At 40.6% G+C, this 21,204-nt stretch overlaps 1 protein-coding gene across 15 annotated transcripts in view; it reads left to right on the forward strand.

Moving 5' to 3' along the window:
• BRSK2 (BR serine/threonine kinase 2) overlaps window positions 1-21,204 on the forward strand; it is a 311,051-nt gene that overhangs the window by 232,217 nt on the left and 57,630 nt on the right. For all 15 annotated transcript variants that reach the window (XM_048306081.1, XM_048306083.1, XM_048306084.1 and 12 more), the window contains exons 6-9: window positions 5,476-5,509; window positions 6,409-6,477; window positions 9,389-9,535; window positions 16,765-16,796. In XM_048306081.1, the coding sequence (XP_048162038.1) occupies window positions 5,476-5,509; window positions 6,409-6,477; window positions 9,389-9,535; window positions 16,765-16,796 (282 nt within the window). The remainder of the gene's footprint in view (window positions 1-5,475; window positions 5,510-6,408; window positions 6,478-9,388; window positions 9,536-16,764; window positions 16,797-21,204) is intronic.

Genomic DNA, 21,204 nt, shown 5'->3' on the forward strand with positions numbered 1-21,204 from the left:
CCATACACAGCATGCATGCACACAAATATATGAAACCAGTCTGAGACAGACAAAAAGCAAGGAAAATTGTTGTTAGATTGATAGTAAGTTACAAAGAACTTAAAATGAGGATTATAAAGGGAAATACCAGACAACCTTATTAATAAACATTGGTACCAGCATCACCTATAATACATCACAAGGTATGTTAAAAGAGCTTAGATTCTGCAAAATCAACCCCTGAGAACTTAAGATGTGCTTTTCTTTGGATTGGCAGTGTAACATTTACTTAGCCTGTGCACATTAGAATATGCCCATTAAGTACGAGCTTGTACAGGTTTTTTTCAACAAATCTTTGCCTCATTTGATGATTGGATGGCGTATTTTTGTGAGTAAACAGCTATTTAATGTTTGGGTTTTCCTCATCGTTCATTTTATGGATCCATTTATAACTTCTGCTCACTGCATTCAAGCCTTGCTATGAATGCTAGGTAGGATTTCATCACTGTGTGTTAGGATTGCAAATATTAATTATACTGTTTTCATATTATGTTTGCCACATTGATCTGGTTATCTCCATTTATATGAGGACACAGAATTCTGCAAAATGAAACTCAAAATTGTCTTTGGGTGTACAGTTGGATGCTCTGGGTCCCAATACATCAGGATACTTGGTGCTTGATAACAGTCCTTTACTTGGAGAGCACGGTGCCTACCAATGGCAGCTGCTGCTCCACATGCTTAAAAATGCTGCAAATCAAGCTTTGGATGTGTAGCACTGTGATTCTGAAAACTGGGGAACATGCAACTCATAAGTACCTGTGAGCATCTCGGTGTAAGGCACCTGTTCATTTTTTTCCCCAGAAGAATTTTCTGGCGGGAACAGAGAGTTTGAGTCTCCCATATGTCGGTCAGCTGCGTGCATGCAAGCTTGTCCATATTGACATTAAAGTTCCCTCACGTTGCTACAGACTTCCCAATGCAGTCACAAGTAGAAAAGAGGCATTGGGCACAACAACACATCCACCTGACGTACCTGAAGAGAACAGTATAACATTTTCAACCTTTTTTTTTGCCAGTTCTTAACTTTTGGATACTTAATTTGGCGATCTTTGTGCCCTTTTAATACAAAGGTCTGGTTAATTTTTAAAATTATGATCTCTTAAAGGTTCCAAGATTTAAAAATTTGAACTGATAATTAATGAACTGATTTGCAGATTCCCCAAAAATGTAATTGCTCTTGAGGAGTAAACAGCTGTAAGATGGCTGAGGGCTAGATGCTGAGTTTCCTCACTCAACCTGAACTACACCTACTACCTTAATTACAGCCTTACCTACAGCTCCTGCCTTCACTGCAGCCTTAACTACCTACTGCTGCTGGCACCTTTGGTTAGTCTCTCCCCATCTTTTCTCTGTGATCTGTGGCTGTCACTTTCTCTACTCAGAATGCCAGTGTCCTTCTCCTGAATTCCCTTTATCTATTTTGCTACTCCTCTGGTCTTCCCCTTCATCTCAGCCCTTTGCTACCCAGCATGTGGGGGAAAGCAGAGGCAGCCTTTTGCTTTAGTGAGTAACGCCTGCATCTGAAAGCCAGCTTGGAGAGAGTGATTAAGAGAGGGGAAAGAAGGGCTCTAGGATCGAGCAACAGCAAAACCAGCCAGATCTGTGAGGATTTCTCTGCAGCTGTACAACATCCTATGTCAAGGTAACTTCATGCATAAGAAAAACAGTGGAAAGGAGACTTCTTGTTCCTTCCTCTCTGCAGAAACTCTGTCTCTGTCTGTGAGGCCTAAAAAATGGGACTCAGAGAAGCTCTTCTTCCTCCCCAAATAGTACCATCTTAAGGCATGAGACCAAAGGACTGAGGCATGGACACTCATCTTTACTGGGACTTGGGAACCCATCAGGCAGTATAACACATGTTTTGTCACACTGTGAAGTAGGATCACAAAGCTTTTCCTGCCCTTCTTGATCAACCAACCACTTCTCTGGCAGAGCAGTTACTGTGTGTTCCCAGATAAACCATATGTGCCCAATGGATTTGTGTGTGCATGGTGCATGTCTCTCTTACCTACATAAAAACACCTGTAACTCACAGGCACATCACATCTGCACTGAAGATGTGACCCTGGTTGTCTCAGATCTACTGCAGCTGCACAATATCTTGATGTGCACAGATCAAGAACTATTCTAGTTTCTCAGATGAAATTCAGAAAAGATACATCAAGGATATATACATTTCTTTCTGAATGCCTGGCTTAACTGTCCAGAGCTGTCCTGGATTTCACCGTTGCTCTCTTATTTCCTCTGGGTTAAATGCCACGTAAATGCTCTAAGGTCCCCTAAGATCCTTAAGATTATTGTGTCCTAGAGTCACAGCTGTGAATAACCATTCAAGAGCCCTTCCTGCCCCAGGCAGGCTAGCCTTGGAAAATCCACATCACCCTGGAAATAAACACTGCCAACATCGCTGCTTTTTTTGCAGCGGTACTTGCAGGCAGCAACTGTTTCTTGATCTTGCTGAACGATATATTTATTTGTTATCAAGGGCAGACTGGGGCTTTTGCTGCACAGAGATGTAGCAGAATGATGAGGAGGTGGCCTAGGGGAAGAGACAGGGAATGTTGCTCTTGACACATCTATATTGAATAATTAGTGATAAGAGCCAAAGAAATATTCATGACTCTGTAGAAAGATAAATAGATTTTTGATTAAATTTGAGTTTTGTCTTTACAGCAGTTGAAGTTGCTCTGTGATTGGTAGCATGGAAATGAGTTTTTTATGGATTCTGGCTGACTGGAGGATCTCTTTTAAAGCTGTTAGCCAAGATAATGCTGCAGATATCTAACTAGTGTATGCTGGCAAGAATTCAGAATGGCAGTGCCAGAAACTTGTGCTCTCTGGGCAGTTGCAATGCAGCTGTTGAATGATTGAATCAATCCAACTTGTTCAAAGGATTTATTATAGCATTTTCTCCACCCAGTCTCCTAGACTTCTGCAGAATTTCGGTGGTGCCTTTTAAGATATATGGCACATTCCACCGCAGTTCAGCAGACCTCAGGAAGGTAAGTGCTTTAAGGGCATTTGTTAGTGGGACATGTAAATACATATGTGCCTATCTTGAGTTCTTCACAATGCTTACATTTGTCTTTTCAAGGATGTTAGCACAGGAAGCTTTCAAGGTGGTTGCACTGCGCAGCACCCACAATTAAGAGTTCTGAAATCCTTGTTGGAGTTAAAATATACAAATAAAAATTCAGGAACACTGCAAATTGAGATACTAACTCTTCCACTGCACCCTAGTGCCATAGCCATCCAAAAAGGATTGTACTGAAAGGTATTGCTGAACTGCACAGGATACTATGCGGGATTTGAGAGGTCTGGCTAAAGTTTCAAGGTCAGCCACAGGCATCACGTGTAGTAGCCATTTAATGTACTGGGTGTGTTCATGACTCTCATGGAAAGGCAGCTGTACCTTGCAGAAGCTAAAATACATGCAAGAGTGAGAAACTCAAACATGCTAAGTACCAGTTGTATTACTATGTTCCCTACAGTTCCCACACTGCCTTCCTTCAATGTTCCATGTAAGCAGTCCAGCACTAGTGAGAGTTGTACTTGTCATGCCTGGGCTGCAGCCCCAGTTGTGGTGCTGCTCCTTGTGATTTTTGTGTGCCTTAGGGATGGCCTGTACATTCTACACCACTGTTGGATATGAGAAAAAGACAACATCACTAGTCAAGCATTTTCTCAAGGATAATTTGTCTTCTAAAAGCTTGCAAAATCATGTGTTAGTCCAGTGTTGTGACTGTGGTTTAGACTTTGGGGTTTTAAAAAGAGTAGGTGTAGTGCAGCTCTTGGTTTGCTGTAAAGAGGCAAAATCACAGGAAACAATATATTTTGGAAGTTTAGGAACATGTACATAACATTAAGCAATTCAGTGTCTCACTCTGGCCTCATTTTCTCTGTTGTGAGGTGTGAAAGCTGCGGTGGCATTGCTCTTGATTTAGTTAGAAGAGTAGACTCATGGTGAGGTTCTGGTCATCTTTTTCAAACCAGGGCCAGCTGCAGTTTTTTAAAATGTTAAGTAACTTTGTACATGTTTCCATGGCTGTCAGTGATGGAGCTACACAGAGAGCCTGGGTAGTCTGTCCTACCCACTAGATACAAAACTAATTCTTTCTGGTCTTCCAGTGACCAACTCTAGCCGGCTCTCTGAGGGAGGCTCTGGCTTTTGTTACCTGTTTTGACTCTTGAACCAAGGCTTTTAAAATGTTGTCTAAACTAATGGACTACTGAGCAGATAGATTGGTCAGAATACCTGTGAATACTCCATCTCTTAAATGGGTCCACAGTTGACGTATTAAATATTGGACTAAGCTGCTGAATTCCACCTTTCCTAAAATTTGTGAGGGATCAGCTGCATTTCTCTCTCCTCATGTAGGTTTTGCTGATAAGGTAACTGCACTCCCAAGTGTACCCTGAGTTTATTGTCATGCTCTGCCAAAAGCTGTGACACCAAATTAGGGCATTCCATGCCCATGGGATGATATTTTGCCATAAGATAAGTGTAGTGTGTATGGAAATTCAATTAATGGGCTGTCTCACTAGGCATTAATATAGCGTGCTAGCACAAAGCTAACCTCACTGTGCTTCTGGTTTGCTCATTACTTTGTGAGACAGGTATTGCCCAGCCATGATTGCATTTGTCACAAGAAACACATGCACAAATGAAGACAGGCTCAGGGGCTGCTGGGAGGTGTCAATATAAACAATAGCATGTTTTGCACATGGGTTTCAGACAGTTTGCATCTCTTTTACTTGTCAAGTTACTTTAATGAAGGCTATAAAATAAATAGCCATGGCTATAATCTTTAGGAATTAAAATTATTACCTGGCAAGTTGAAGTAATTAACTCTTCTCAGCCAGGAATCAAACAAGAGATATATGGGTAGAGGGATGTGAAAAGAATATATTAACTCGCCAGGTAGTAGTGCTACTGTCCATCCTTTTTAGGTTTTTTAAGAAAAAAAAAGGCATGTTGAAATCATGTATTGGCAGCTTTTGTGACCAGTGGCGTAAATGAGAGTCATCTTAGCAGAAGAGATACCAGACATGGTTTAGGGATGCATCTGTCTTTTTTCCTGTAAAAGGCTTTGCAGTGTGGGCCTTCCTTTTAATTAGATACAAGGCCAAGTTAAAGGATGGGATTAGAGAGCTGGAATTCTATACTCACAGAATATGCCTGGTCTTCTCTCCATTGCTCGCTTTGAAGAAGCTCATAGCAGGGCCATAGAGTTTTAAATTATGCTAGTTCTTGAACATTTTCTGAGCTTGTTAGAAATGTGTTCTTGTTGAGGTAAGGAAAAATGTGCTGGTTTGCACACTTGTATTCTGTATAAGCAAGTCTATCATCACTCTGCTAAACAAAATGGAAATGCACATAACCATAAATACCAGGCTGTTACGTGCTCATTTTTACTGTATTTTGTCTTTCAGATCACCACATTATGCTTGTCCTGAAGTCATCCGGGTAAGTTGGTTAATACTAGTGTATATAAATAATTTTTTTGAAGTGTCACTCATTGCAAGTACTCAGATAAACCCTCTGTACAAGAAATCTGCCCAAGGCAGAGGGAAAGGAAAGGACACAAGGAACCTAAACAGAGTTTTGTTTGTTTGGCTCAGCCCTGAATCAAGCCACATTGATGGTATGAGGGAAATAATTGTGTGTTATTCTCACAGTACCCTTCGTATCATGTGATCAGACAGAATACAGGAGCCTGGCTTAATTTGATCTTTTGACCCAAGGGATGCAGTCCCCTCAGCCTTTCTGTCACTGATGTAGCTGTCATCTCAGTAGAAGAGCTGGAGTTGACTGTCAGTGATATTGGTTTCCACTAAACAATATTCTTCCCCTCTCCTCTCCCTTTGTCCTCTGCAAATAAGTATCCAAGATTTCAGTGCCCAAGACTGCCCTCTTCCAAAGCATGTCTCTAATGTAAAGTCAAGTAGGAAGCACACAGCAGGAGAGGCTGTCCAGACAACGCTATGAGTTTGCAAAGAACGTGGCTGGTGACAAGCTCCCTGAAGAGCCAGGGCAGAGAAACACACCTTCTTGATGTCCTTAGTGCACCTCTGACTCTGTTTAAATGCCAGATCTGATAATCTGTGAATTGTCAACCATTCCTGCACTGCTCCCACTTCTGAGCCTTTTCTCACAGATCCCAGATAAGACTGTAAACTGATGTTCACAAAAATTCCATTAGCGGACTGTGTAGTGGCCTCCTCTTAGCTGGGAAGGCCACCGTGGGAAGCAGGTAGCTGAATTGAAATGTGGGGTTTCCCATTCTCCCCTCTCTCATTCTTCAAGGATAATTAATTCATTTACTAGCGATTGGTCTTTTGAACCTCTGTGTCATTGCTGCGCAGGGAGAAAAATATGATGGAAGGAAAGCAGACGTCTGGAGCTGTGGAGTCATTTTGTTTGCGTTGCTAGTGGTGAGTCATCTTCCTTGCACTAGCCTTTAAAAAGAAAAGAAAAATCTGAAAGTGCTGCTGTATTTAATGGCAATTCTATTGACATCATGAACGGATGGGGTTTTTTTAGTCCTCTATTTTTGTATCTCTTAGTGGCTTCCTTTACTCTTAGTTCTACACCAGCCCCAAAGGAAAAGCATGAGGAATATTTCACTGCTTCTTTGAAACACTGCTGCCCTGCACAGGAGAGCACAGACAGGCATCAAAAACTTATCTCCATAAATGCTCTTTGCTGTGTTGTGATGTTGCACCACATCAGGAAAGGATGTGTAGGGTTACAACTTCAGGATACAGAGAGGTTCAAACAAGTTGTCCTTCACGGGATCAAAATATGGCTGGGTTTGGGATGCGTTCATTTTTTTCTGCTATATGTGTATATATGTGCTTCAGCAAGTACATGCATACATTAACTACAGTATTTTTTCAAGAGAAGACTTGAGAACGTCATCTTTGTTTCATGGAAGCAGTGAGCTACATTTTCTTTTGGTACACATGGGAATATAAAACTGAGCCAGTAGTACAAAGTTTAAATTAGTTTCCATCTGGCTCAGTAATACTTCTAGTGTTCAAAATTTGGTATCTTGTAACTTACCCTTCTTTTGATCAGAGTTTCAATTCCCCATAGAATTTATTCTGAAACACTGCTATTATAGCACTCCTAAACATACAACTGGGTGTCCAGCTGAAGGCAGATAGGCTTGGCATTTGCTATCAATTTCCATAGTATGATATAGGAAAACATAGTGTATGTTACTATAAGCATATACCACATGCAGATAAAATACTCTGTGTGAATATAGGTTTTATGTGCATGTTAATTGCTTTATATCTGTAATAGTTCAGCTGATCATCTATAATTCTAAAAGTAACAAGCCTGAAGTAAAATTTTTATATTCTTGTACATTTATCAGTAAACCTAATTGCTTCACTTACATGTATTATTTTGAAAAAAGCACTTGTACAGTGTAAAATAAGACATAGATTCTGCATATTATTTTTGTTTAAAATACTTTAACATTTTAGAGGATTTTTGTATCAAAAGATATGCTGATTCTTTTTTAATGGCTCAAATCAAAATACCTTGAAGTAATCTCAGTATGATGCTTTAATTCCCCTTAACCAATCTTACTCCTTTTTTCTTTCTAGTCGTTACAATTCACTGACATTTTTGATGTTTTAATTTTTTTATCTTGATGTTGCATGAGAAGAATTTTAACTGTCGCACTAGATAGCACCTGGTCATCTCTTACTGAGCAGTTACTTTCATAGCTGATAAAATAGAACTGTATAATGAGCTCTTAATATAACTTCTTAAATTTGTAAGAACAGAAGAGAGAATGTGTCAAGATGGTTGGGATTTGTAGGAGCAGGCTTTTCATTTTTAGGGGGATTCTCTGTCAAGACTTGGTGTCTGTTGCTGCATCTTCATCTGTTCCTACATACACACGAGCCTAAAAAATGATTGAAATAAGTCTATTATTGATGGAGAGTGCAGAGCTTGCCAGTTAATTATGTCAGGACAAACCCTGCAAAAATTCTCAAGATATAATAGCAGATGGTAGTAATAAAAGAGGTGTAGTTGTCACCTTCAGGAAATGCCACACAACATCCTTTCTGACTTCATCAGGACTTAAATTGCGTTAGCCAAAATACTGAACTATCAGAATTGATTTTCCTTTAAGTCTGGAATGGATAGGAAAAATGCAGGTAACTCAGGAGGTTGGTTACAGAAGGCAGGGAGGCTCTGCCTTCGAGGCCACTTGAATGAACAAACACCAGTTAGTAGTGCCCAGTCGTGGCTGCCATCAGGCGGCTTCCTGAGGCTGCTGTTAATGGAGCTGTTCCTCTCCCTCAACCATAGGCACAGGATTGCTTATACAGATGCACTACTCACTGTAGTAAGAGCAGTGCCAGAGCTGACAACTTAAAGCTTCATTATCACAGCAGCTGACAGCTTGCAGCTTCCCACAATCCATCCTGGGAATCAAGGAAGCTCGGCACCTACTAGAATTAGGCAGTGAGAGAAGGAAGTGAGAATATCTAGGAAGGTGCAGACTTGCTATAAAGGGGTATCAGCTTCAGTCGGTAGAGTTATCCTAAAGATTTCAACTTCTCTTTTTCCTTTTTGTCCTTGCAGCAAGGATAGGTCTTTTACTGCTTTTTGTGGCAAGCTGATGATCTATTCAAAATGTAGTTTCAGCTAAAAAAACCTCAAGCCATTCATGTAAGTGAGCTACAGTAGGGAAGCAATAGGAACTGATGACCTGACCACAGCATGGGAACTGGATGGAGTATATTAAACAGGTAGAATGTCTGCTGCTTCCAAAGGCTAATGTTGGTTGGGGTTTCTTTCAGCTGTGTCATTTCAATGCTCCATCAGAAAGAGCATGTTCTTTACTGAAAGTCTCTCAAAGGCTGTTCACCTCCTTTTCAATGTCTGCAATAAATGTGTCTCAGGAAGATTAAAAATAAGGAGACGATAAACATTGCTGCTGTGAAAGTATGCCCAGGAGGAATACCAGCAGATCAAAAGCTTGAGCTGAATTTAAGTGAATCCGTGCATCTTTGGTGAATTTGCCTGGAAAGGCAATTTCATATTTTGTATTTTACTTTATACTGGTAGTCATTTTCTATTCTAATTAAAGGTCTAATAAAAAAAGCAATGTCCTGAGTTTTGTTTCCTATGTTAGAGGAAATACAGCAGCACTAAGAAATTATTTATTTTCAATGTATAAAAAGTTTTTTTCCCTCATTACAATAATTCATTATGAGTGACTTCCCCTTTTCAATTCTTTCACCATTTTTATCCTGGCTTTTCTCCTTTGGGCCTCTCCAGTTCTCTCCTATTGACGGCTCTGTCCCATCCTTGCAGGGTGCCCTGCCTTTCGATGACGACAACTTGCGGCAACTGCTGGAGAAGGTGAAGCGTGGAGTGTTCCACATGCCCCATTTTATCCCCCCCGACTGTCAGAACCTTTTGCGGGGGATGATTGAAGTGGATGCCTCGAAACGTCTCACGGTAAGGAGGCAGTGTGAGCAAGGCTTCCTTTCTCGCCTTGTTGCAGGAATGGTTGAGCAGCTAAGGTAACTTGATGATTTACTGGCATTTCTCTGTCTTTGCTCCTGAGCAAAGAAGGAGTGGAGTCTTTGGGAAGAAGTTTAGTTACCATCTCTTTTGAGTCATGAGGACAGATTGCCTTTGTGTTTTTTTCTGTAGCCTCATGATTCCCTTTCGTATGTAACACTGGGCATTTAGAGGAAATCCCTCATAGCTCATCACAGACTGACCCATTCACACCTTTTGGAGTTCACCTGAGTTGTCTGTCTGATACCAGCAGTTTCCTGGGGGTGTGGTGTAAGTGTTTGAAGGTCACAGGTGTTAGGACTGGTATTTGAAGCTTTGCCATTAAACAGAGTATGATTTTCTTACATTTCTGACCGAAGTGTTGGCTTCTAACTTCACACCATGCAAGCTGCATTGTATTCTATCCTTCATTTGCTCTGCATTATCCTCTAGCAGCCTTCAGAACAAGTGTCTGCCAGTCTGCTCTTTCATTATGTGCCTTGTGGTCCTGAGCACCGTTAGGCCCACAATGTTGAGCTCCTGGCATTCAGCGCTGAGTCTGCACCTGGGATGCCTCCTATCACTACAGCAGAGACCCTGCAAGGGTGAGGACTGTGTAGTGATTGTATCCTTCACTAACACTGTGTTAATGTTTTAGGGAATTAAAAAACATTAGCAATTAAAATAATTTTGGAAAGTAAGATTGCCTGCTTGTCAGTGGAGGCGTGTGCCTTTATGGGTACATTGCCCTTGTAAATCCTATTGTCAGGCCGTGGTGATGATTTTATACAGATTTACTAAGCTCACAGATTCTGAGTGGGAGTATGTATAAAGAAATGTAAATTTAAAACTCCTCCTGGTTCTTCAGTCTGCTAAAATATTTATAAATAAACTCTCAGATCACTGGTTGGCCTCTCTGCTTAGGTTGGTAACAACAGCATCAGTCTGTGCCAGCTGTGACGGTGCTTTTGGGATGCAGACACCTCTCTGCTAAGAAGTTAACTGAAACTCCCTTCACAAGTCTTTACACCATTACCTGACAGCTGGGTTTTTCTTTCATTTGTTACCGATCCAGGTCATGCTCTATTTGGTGGCATAGGGGAGAATAATATCCCTACTTTTGCAAACCCAGTAGCCATCACATTTGCAGTACATAAATAGTGCTGGTTGAAAAAAAAATATCAGGCACTTTAAAAGACTTTTTTAAAACAGATTTTTAAAGATTAAAGAAATAACATTTTCACAAGTATATTCATGGAAAGAACACAGCAGAGGTTAGGGCAGTATCCTGAGACATGAGACAGCTGTTCTTCGTGGCCAAGAAAGCAACCAAGTCTCTCTCAAGCTTAGTTTCCTTTCCATGATGTAAACATGCCAGCTTCTCTGTTGTTTTGTTGGTTTTTTTCTCAAATGTGTTAGTGCCAATGGTGTGAGTATGTTAGGGAGCAGATCATCAAATGTTAGATCCTTCTTCAGATTGTTCTGAGTTTTCCCATAGGGCAGAGACAATGCCCTAAATGTTTTGAGTTGTGCAATACGGCAGAGAATGTACACACATAGGAGAGAAAGCAGTTGAGGTAATTCGAGGTCTCAGAGTGACACCCATCCCCCTCCTTTTCTTGATCAAAATTAACCTCTTGCTTCCTCAGGGAGCGAAAAACCCCAGATCAGGTAGTTATTGGCAAGCACTAACCATTGAATTATGAATAAGAATTTGAAATAATACATAATAAAGAGCTGAGAGCTGGGAGGAAAAAAAGATAGCTCTTTGTTATTAGCTGCAGTCTTATTTTCATTATTTGAGGGTCTCTGGGTTTGCTGTCCCTGCTGCTGTCACACTCCTATGCTGTTAGTGTGCTGCATGCTTTGATTGCCAGGCAGAAGGGAGCTCTTTGTTTACTGCACAGGAGCTGGGAATATAGAGTTCATTCCGAGGAGAGAGCTGAATTCTATTTTAGCTGTGTCCTGTGAAAAAGGGTATAAATATGGGTTTATTTGGAAGCCTCTATTCCTAGAAAATATCTCACTTGAACCAATTTGATATTTATACAAAAGTGCGAGCAAAATTGCAGCTTGGGTACAGTAAGTACTGATGTAGCTGTTACCATCCCTGATCATTTGCTCAGTATCTCACTGGTGAATTCAGCAGAAAAATATAGTGAAATGTAAGGTCACTAGAATTTTTTACTTCATTTTTCAAGTCCCCTCTCTGCTTTGTTCCTCTTTTTTTTATTTGTATCTCTTTTCCTTTTCATCCAACTGCATTTCCCTCCCTGCAGTAATTGCCATTTCACAGCACACCCACACCTTCCCCAGTCCATCTGTTAAAATGATCAACAAAAACAGAACCAGCATTCACGTTTAACTGTCATCATTCGCTTCAGTGTTGGAGCTTGGGAAGATTAATGGAAGGGAGGGTACTTGGAATTATTGTTGCTGGCCCTTTCCAGCCTTAAGAAACAGACATTACCTTACCTTGATTCATTTGTGGGAGCAAGACTTTATTATGTCTTAGTGGAATATTGTTCACACTCGCCATGTGTTACACAGCCTCAAATATGGTTAGTGGGACATCCTTGACCATTCTCATTTACTGGGCCTATTTTACTGAACTTGCTTTGAAATAAAAGAATCCATGTTTTTCTTTCATTAAACTGCAAAAGTTGATCCTAGCTGCTGGTGTTGATATTTCTGACCACCCGTATTTATGAAAGGTGAAATCAAACAAAGAATGAGTACTAAGATGATCAGCATTTGAAAGAATATGTCTGAATGGTATGGCCTAAAAGAGCTTCAGTTAATCTACACAGATGATGTCTAAGAGAGGTTGTACTGGTCATCTGCGTATTCATTAGCGGTAATTACTAGGGAGAGAAGGATTTAAGCTAAAGAAAGATACTGGCACAAAAAAATGTATGTCGAATGGCCTTACAGGAAAGTAGGCTAGAAACTAGAAGAAGAATTTTAGGCGTATCAGTGAGGTTCTGGGACAGCCTTCTAGTAGGAATAGTGTCAGGAGGGAAAAGTGAAGTAGTAATAAAGTTTAAGAAGGCTTATGGGAGGCGTGCTCTGGGTGCCTAAAGTACTGCAAGATGAGATTTCTTTTAGTTATGTGCTCTTCTCAGCGTTGCTACAGCAGAGAATTACAGCTCCTGTAGTAGAAACCAGTTGCATTCTCAGCCAATATTTTCTTCTCCAGAAAGACAAAGGCAAAGGGCAGAGGCACTTTTCTTTTAAAGATGGATGAGCATTATTGAAACTTTGTTTCTAGAGCAAGGTGGATAAGAGCAGACATTGCAGAATAAGCTATTCCAATAAAGCTGTTACTGTTCTAGCATTGGCCCTTTATACTAGAGTAGAATGTTGGGTGTCCCCATAGGTGGAAATACCTATCCCTGAATATTATCTAAATATTCCTTGAATTACACATATTTTCAGAATCTCCTCTCTACTTTCTGATTTTGTTTTTTCTTGGGTCTAATGTATGCTAATGATGAACTACAGTATCTAAAGAACGTTACAAAAAGGAAGAAGGAAAAACTCACCTGATTCCTTCTTCATTTTTGTAGAAGGTCTTATGGTAAGGTGCCTATTCCATCATTTAAATTATCTCACTTTACAACCTGTAGATTGGAGGTAATTGTCCAGTTGATGTATTTAGGCTGTCAAGGGCCTGTTCATTTCCCGTGCATGTAGGATAGTGATACTTGCCCTTGTCGAGGTCCCTGGAGGCTGCTTTAGTACGGCTGCTGCTGCTGCTGACACAGGTAATGGTTTTACCAGTGCTGCTACCACTGCCAGCCTGAACCCTGTGGCCAGGAAAAGCCTCTATCTTGACATTACACAGTAGGTTTAAAGCTCAGACTAGACCATCTTCTGGATGAAGAAGATTCATTTGAGGTGTGGGTGCACAGATGGGTTTGAGGCTGTTTGCTTTCCGGACAGGGAAGTTTGAAATTTGACGTGAGTTCAAGCCCAGAAGCCCTCATCTATATCCACAGACTTTGAGAAAGTTTTTCTTCAGGTCAGAACTTTTTAGCTTGGCAACTGCTCTGCTGAGATCAGTGCCGAGGATGTAGACAGCGCTGTCTTGTTTTCCATCTGCCTGTCTGTCTCCATCTGTTGTTCCCTGCCTTAGAATTCAGACGTAAGCTCTTTGTGGGAGGAGACCTCTTTTTCTGATGAGCTTGTGCAGCTCTATATCACAATGGGTCTCTCATCTGTGAGAGGGGCTCCTCGATGCTTCTTCAGTGTACAAGTTTAATATTTGGATGTATTTTTATGTAAAACCATGATAAAGGAATTCTCCCTCTCCTTCCATTACAGCCTCTTAGCGTGCAGAAATCTCTCTGACTGTGCATGTGCAGTGGATCTGAGTGTGTTTTGTTGTTTCAGAGATGATGTCATGAGGCAATTGCCTGCAGTGACTAGGAGACATTAGGAAGCAGCATTTTTACAACTTCCATAAAATGATATTAAACTTGGCAAACTCATGTGCAAATAGCAAGAAAAACCCTCTGGGAAGGGTTGTTAAATGCCTTCGTCACTTAAATGCATTTAAGCATTGTGTTTAAATGAAGGCAGGAGTGAAATTAGCTCCCACTGTGTATCTCCCTCCCCTGCACTGCACAGTAGAAAGCGTACAGACTTCTCCTTGTCAAAACCAATCGCCCTCCCATAACCCTCCTGTCACTTTAATGCAGACAAAAAGCAGCAAAGCATTAATTAATTACCTTTAAAACAGTAGTGAAGATGTTGGCAGCAGCAAGCACACTTGTAATAACATTTCAATGCAATTACGTTTGAATCAGCATAGGAAATGGGTTTGTAGAATACTTTTCATGTTTGGGATATCCCAGCATATTTCACAGCAGTGGTTTTGATGTGGATCGAATGGCAGATGTGTAGGTAAACAGCAGCCATGAGAGCTCATACACCTTCAAATGTGTATCAAGGTGCAAGGGGGCTTCTCTTTCAGAAAAATGCTGTGTGTTCATTAGCTTGAAGGAGGTCGATCAGCAGGGATAAGCAGAAGGCATCTGACATCTTCTCCGAAGGAGCCCAGAGGTTCTGTGACTAAGACATGAGCTGGTGACCCTCTTTTCTTTCCCCTCTCTAACACAGAAAGTGAAGTGCTGTTGTCTGCTTTGCCATGGCATTTCTGTATATCATGGGCACACAAGAGCACAGTGACCCATGGAGACAGAAAATGCAGCAGGAGAAGCAAGCATGAAAGAGGCTTGGACGTTGCATAGCTGTATCATCTGCATCTTGTCTGAGATCATTAATCTCTCTAACCCTCTGTGTGGTGTAGGGGAAATAACGAGTAGATGTGGTTTTGCCAGCACAGGAGGCACAGTCCACCCCTTGGTAGATCCTCACAGAACTATAGACCTGCTAAGGAGCAATGCTAAAATGCTGTCCCATGGAAGCTGTGCAAAATAGGCTCTTCTTATGTTCTGTGACTGCACCTCAGCTTGCACAGAACCAGAAGGAAGAGGGCTGTGTCTCCAGGCTGTTAGGGGAACTCCCGTAATAATACCTTTATCTCGATGGGAGATGGCAGTGTGTCAGGAATACTCCACCTTGCTCTTAATAGTGCAGGGGTTAGAGGATTACCTAATGCAGGAGAATTGTGATGAAGGGGAATTATTGTGGAGGGCTGAGGCCACAGCTGGAAGTTGTGCAAATCTGCCTGGGCCGGTGGATGCTGGGGGCATTGGTACTGCTTAGAAGACAGATAGAAGTGTGAGTGCCAACTGCACCTCTCATTGCAATGTTGATACAGTCTGGGTTTAAAGGAGGTTGTTTGTCTCCCACACTGTTCTCTCCAGCCTCCTTCATGCTTTCCTAAGCTGCATTCCAGTGTTTCTTTGTTTTTAGGAAAAGCCCTGACTCACTTGAAAAAATGATCTCATATAGAGCCAAACTCACATCTTACTGACTTCTCAGACACAGAGCTGTTGTTCCATAGCACAAAGGTCTCTGATTCCTTGCTCTCTGTGGCAAACATCTACTTAATATCTCTGAGATTTTGTTGTTTTCCCATTCCTTATTTTTTCTCTTTTTCTCTGATTCTTATTATTGTGGAAGTGGAATGTAATAAGAGCAGGACAGCTGTCACCATTCTTCCTGACCATTGTAATGGGTCTGTGATTTCCTCTCATACGAGTTTCCTCTCAGCTCTCTCCTGCCTTTCCCCTGAATGTTGCACAAATGTGAGTCCATGTGCAGTGAGTGTGCATTTTGTTCTGCACCTACAAGGATGCTGCATAGTGATGAATATGAAAAACATTACCCACATAACAATCACTGGACGTCTAAGAAATGTTCTTTTCTGCTGTGATGATTAAAACAAAATACATTATGAAGATTCTGCTGTAAGTATGTCATATGAGCCTTCTGTTCTCTCTGCTGTTAAGGGTTTCTCTTGGAAAAAGCATGTTGCTTTCTTTTCCCATGCTTGTGGGAAAACATGTCATTGTAATGTTTGTGGGATCTGCCTTCCATAGGTAGACAAGGCTACTTTCAGCTTTAATCAGTCCTCCATTGCATAGTGAAATTCTCGTGTGGAAGAGGAAAGAGGGAAGTGAAATAAGTTCGTGGTCTGGTGTTCAGGTGCAGAATTAGTAAATTACATAGAACCTTATTCTGCTTTGTCCTTAGATTTTAATAAAATATTGATAAATGTGAAGCCAGTCTAGAATGAGTCCTGTATCCAGGAAGGTCACACTACAGATGCACAAATTACCTTGTTTATTATCTGTTTGAACCCAATTTCTTCTTTCTTCCTCTCTCTTTTTCTTCAAAACAAAACTAGAAATGCAATTTAAGTATAAAGGATCAGCTATTATGCAGATACAAAAAGGAGCAGTTAGATTATAGAGGGAAAGACTTGGGAAGGGAGAAGCTTGAATTCTGAAAACACTTGTCTTTGAAGCCTTGCACTTAGCATTTTCCTGGGATTTGCTCCTGATTGATGCATTATGTCTGGAATTAAAGTCTTGTTTGCAGTGGGAGGGGTTAGGATGAGCAGCTCTTTATGCAGCATAAAGTTCCTGTTGCATGCATAGGTCCATCTCTGAAATTTTGGATTTACTTGAATAAGACTGGAATGAGGATGACTTGTGGAGTTACCTTTTCTATTTTACAGCACTAATTCCTTGTTTTCTTTTCCTTTACAGCTAGAACATATTCAGAAACACATATGGTATATGTAAGTAACTTTTTAAAAAATTTTTGCATACATTCATTGTTGATTCTGGTATTCCAGTGATCTGTGAAGAGATCACTAGAACAGTGAGACTGGAGTTTAAAAGCAGGTTGCACAGGTGGAAAAAGGGGCAGACAGCAGAGAGACATCTAATTTATTTTTTTTACCCTTTACTACTCTTATAATTTCGTTTATATATACCAGCCTAGGAACTTTCTTTGTACAATGGCTAACAACTGTTTGAGATAAGACATTCAGGCCAGCGACTTGCTGTGTTAAAGAGATACCTGCAGGTGATCAGCAAAAAAAACCCCGGCTAGCAGCCATATTTAGTTTGCTATCCAAGTGCTACAAACAATCCCTTGTAATACCTTCTTGACAAGAAAGCTTTCATTTGTTCCTTCTTGGCATCTTGACTTTTCTCTGAAGTAGAAACAAAAATGATTATATTGATAAGTAAGCACCTGTGAGTAAGAGCTTCTCTGTCTCATAATCCCCACTCCTTCTTCATAGCAAGCTAAGAGGCTGCTTCTAACCTTGTAACCTGTTGATGTGAGAGTACTTCTGTGACTTGATTAAAAACAGCAGTCCTGACGGTGGAATAGGAGGTCTGTGAGAAAAGTACATGCCTGTCTGGTGGTTTGGGTGTAAGGAAGATTGATAGCTTTTAAAAGTGACCTTGCTTTTTGTGTAGCCTTAGTAGTATTTCAAGAAGCCTAAGTAAATAAACTTTTAATACTATGATATCCAAATCAAACTAAGGAGAATACTTCACATAATAAGCAAGGAAATGATGCTTGGATACATTTCTCAGGGTCAGCATTTCCCAGGTGGGTGATAAGGAAAATCCTACCTTCATAATCCTGTCATTGCTCTTGAGAAGTACTTGAGGATGATATGAACTGATACATGATTGTCACCATGAAAAAAACCCCTTTTTCTTTCTTTGTTTTGTTTTCTCTAATTCTATCTTATGGGCAGTGTTCACCTCTGGATTTATATGTCTTCAGTAGGACCTGAGGGGGTTCAACAGTTTGTTGAATAACTAAGAAAAAAAATCAAAAGTAAGAAAAAACTTAGTTCACCTTAAATAGTGACAGCACTCTGCCCATGCTCTCTTCAGTTACCAGACATGGCACCTTTCTAAACCAAAGAAGTACTGGAGTGTCGTTTGCTGCAGGTACTTTTTTTTTTAAAACTCTCATGGATAAATATAGAAAAAATGGAGTTGGGAAATCCCTAACTGTAATCTCTGAAATCCCTCCTCTAAGGTCTTGCTAGCAATTCCAGAAGTAAATGCTGTTTACATCGGATTGGACAGATGATTCCCCTCTGTTTCTTCATGGAGTGAAATCAGCTGGCACTCTCTGTGCTTTTATCAGAACTGGAATAGGAAATAAAACGAAAAGTCATTGATCCCTAATATTCTTATTTTTATCCTCTTCAAGACTTATGCCTGGAACTTTTCACTTGTTGAAGAAGTGTTATCGCAGGTTCACATATGCAATTTCACAGGTGTCATTTCATTACTTTATTCTATATTTAGAATGTGAAGATTTTTTTTCCTGTGGAGACATAAGCATTTGAACATTTTCATGTACTTCTCATTGAAGGTCAGTCTCTCTGATGATTGACATAGTAAACTGCATCTGAGGCTGTTTTCAAAAGTAGAAACTGAATTTTGCAAAAGCAAGTCTCCTCTAGACTTCCAGGGTAGTCAGTGCAGAACGGCTCTTCCAGATGTCTCTTCAGATTGCCTAAAAAGAAGTTTCTGCTCAAAGTAGCTTTTTTAATGAGTCTCTTTCTCATTTTTGCTATACTGGCCATGGATTGACCTTAGGAGGTTAACCTCCTGTGGCTAATTTTAGTCAGTGAATAACCTTGCCACCTCCAAAACTCAGCTGCTTTCATCTGGTGATGTTTCACAACCTCTTTGCATTCATTTTGCCTGGAAATAATGATGCTGACAGAGAAGAAGGGGTTGTAGTGTTTTATCCTATGGCTCTTTTGCCCTCTTTAATTTTTTTCTTTATTTTATCTACTATTCTATGTAAAATCTTCATCCTTTGTCATAGATAGGTTACTGACCTGAAAGTTGTACTCAGAACATAGAAGCGGTTTCACTTAATTCTTCAAATAAATATTGAGGCTACTGTAAAACTGAAGAAAAGATTTAATTGCAGATTTAGGCAGGCAGAGAAAGAGGTCTTGAAAGTTGAAATCATGATTCACAAGCCTAAAAAAGAAAGAAAGAAACCTAAGTGAAACCTTTCGTCAGCAACCTCCAGTTCTTGCTCTCCCACCCAAATTAATTCAGTGAGGTTTCTCAAGCCTTTTTAATTGAAATCATTTATTTTTACCTCAAATGCAGGTTACCATAAACCAGAAAATAAACAGCAGTTATTTTCAGATTTTTTAATAAAGAGGGCAGATAAAATTACCTGTTATGGTAAATACGCACTCCTGTAACACTGAGTTATTGCCTTAATTGTGAAGGTACCACATTTATTAACAAGAAAAAGAGTAAGTGTACTGGTTCTGCTTTGCTTTGCTCCAATGCAAATGGGCATCTTGGTGAGATTCATGAGAGAATTTCATGGAGAGACTGAAAAGGTCCACCCTGATTAGGAATCACAGCCATTGTATCCACCGATCCTCACAAAAGAGGGTGGGTTTTAAAGCAGCAATTACATTCGTGTGGGCCTTTAAAAAAATATATGTGATTTGCAGTAGTCACTGTGTGACATTGTTTGATGTCTATGTGGGCTGCAATGCAACAAATTTGTCACTCTGCTAGACTGAGAATGGAACAGGCATTGCAGTCATGCCAATCACAGCCCAGACCCGGTGATTTTCGTTTCCTGAAGCACTGAATTGCGCTGCCAAATGACGAGACGCCTCTCTGCAGATTTTACTTGTACCTGATGAGGAGGTGTGAAAATTCCTGACTGTGTCTGAGGTTGACCAGGTGCAGGGCATAAGGAAATGCCACTCTGGAGTGCACAGAGGATGGCAAGCTGTGCTCTCTAGAAATGGCTCCTGTGCTGATTGATACAAGAAGAACTTGTAAATTCTATTCAGACTAGGGCAGCTAGTGGGAAACCCAGGTTTCCTGGAAATTTTCAAAGACAATGATTCTTTTTAATCTCTTTAAATTACCTTAAGGACATCTGCTTGTAACATGAGTGATTAATTAAGTCAATACTTTTCAGAAGTGAACTGTAGATCATTAAAAAGCAAAAACACTCAGCTGCTGTTCAAAGGTCTGTCCTGCAAGAATTTATCTTAATGACAAAGTCATCACTGGCTTTAATAGTGCAAGGTTGTGAACTAATCATTGCTTATTACCTGCTGAGAGCTAGATCTTGATCCTAAGAGGTAGCAGTAGCAGGTCACAGTAGCAACCTCTTAGAAGGAATAAGATGTTTCTTTAGTTGAACAAGGATTTTTGAGTTTTGCCCTTAGATTCAGGACCATGGTGGTATTGCAGAAGACAGACACTTCTGCGAAACTCAAAGGGGGCATCAGAGGCTGTGTTTCAGTGGTTTGACACATGAGAACAAATCCCAAGGAGCAGATTCTATGTCCTGTATGTTTATTTCCAGTCCCCTAAATTGGATAAAACTGAGCAGGGTGTGGGTGAGTGCTCTTTGTAAGAGAAGTGGGATCTGACCCATGTTGTCATGACCCACGTAATGAACACCAGAGTCTGACTCCATGACATGTATCCAGGTAGGGCTGAGCACATTTTCACTGCTTCAGAAGAAGATAAAATGAACATTTCTGAGGAGTCTTTTTGCAAATGATGTCCCACAAACAGAGCAGATGCCTCACAACTGCATTTCAACTTGCTTAAAAATAAATTGCAAGTAGCACTCAGCAATCTCCTGTGATTGTCCCAGCATGTAACTGTCCTATCCTGGATACACGACTTAGTGTTGCCTTCTTATCTTGGAGGAGATAAATCTGCATTGTCTCTTTTTATGGTGCATTGGCTGTCTTTTTGGTACACTGGCTGAGACCTTGGGCTCATGTACGTGATCCTACCAGAGCTGATTTCTAACTTACACAAGAAAAATTAAGGACATTTGAACTGGAACTCCTTTTTCTATGTAGATGCTTGGATAGCTTACATCTGAGTCAGGAACATTTTAAACTGTGCGAGTAACTTCACAAGTTGTGGCCACCTTATTTCTTCCAGTATCAAAAGGAAAGATCTCTAGTCCAAACACAGCTCTATAAACAGCAAATGGTGACATCTGATGGAGTTTAAATATTCCTGAATCCTGTTGCCCACGCTGGGAGCCTGGACCCAGCAGTCAGACATTTGCATCACATAAAAGAAGGGCAGCACCTCACTGGAGCAGGGAAACTTGGACATCACACAAAGTATCCATTGAGAAATAGCAGA

Source organism: Corvus hawaiiensis, chromosome 6, assembly GCF_020740725.1.
Source record: "Corvus hawaiiensis isolate bCorHaw1 chromosome 6, bCorHaw1.pri.cur, whole genome shotgun sequence".
NCBI lineage: Eukaryota > Metazoa > Chordata > Aves > Passeriformes > Corvidae > Corvus > Corvus hawaiiensis.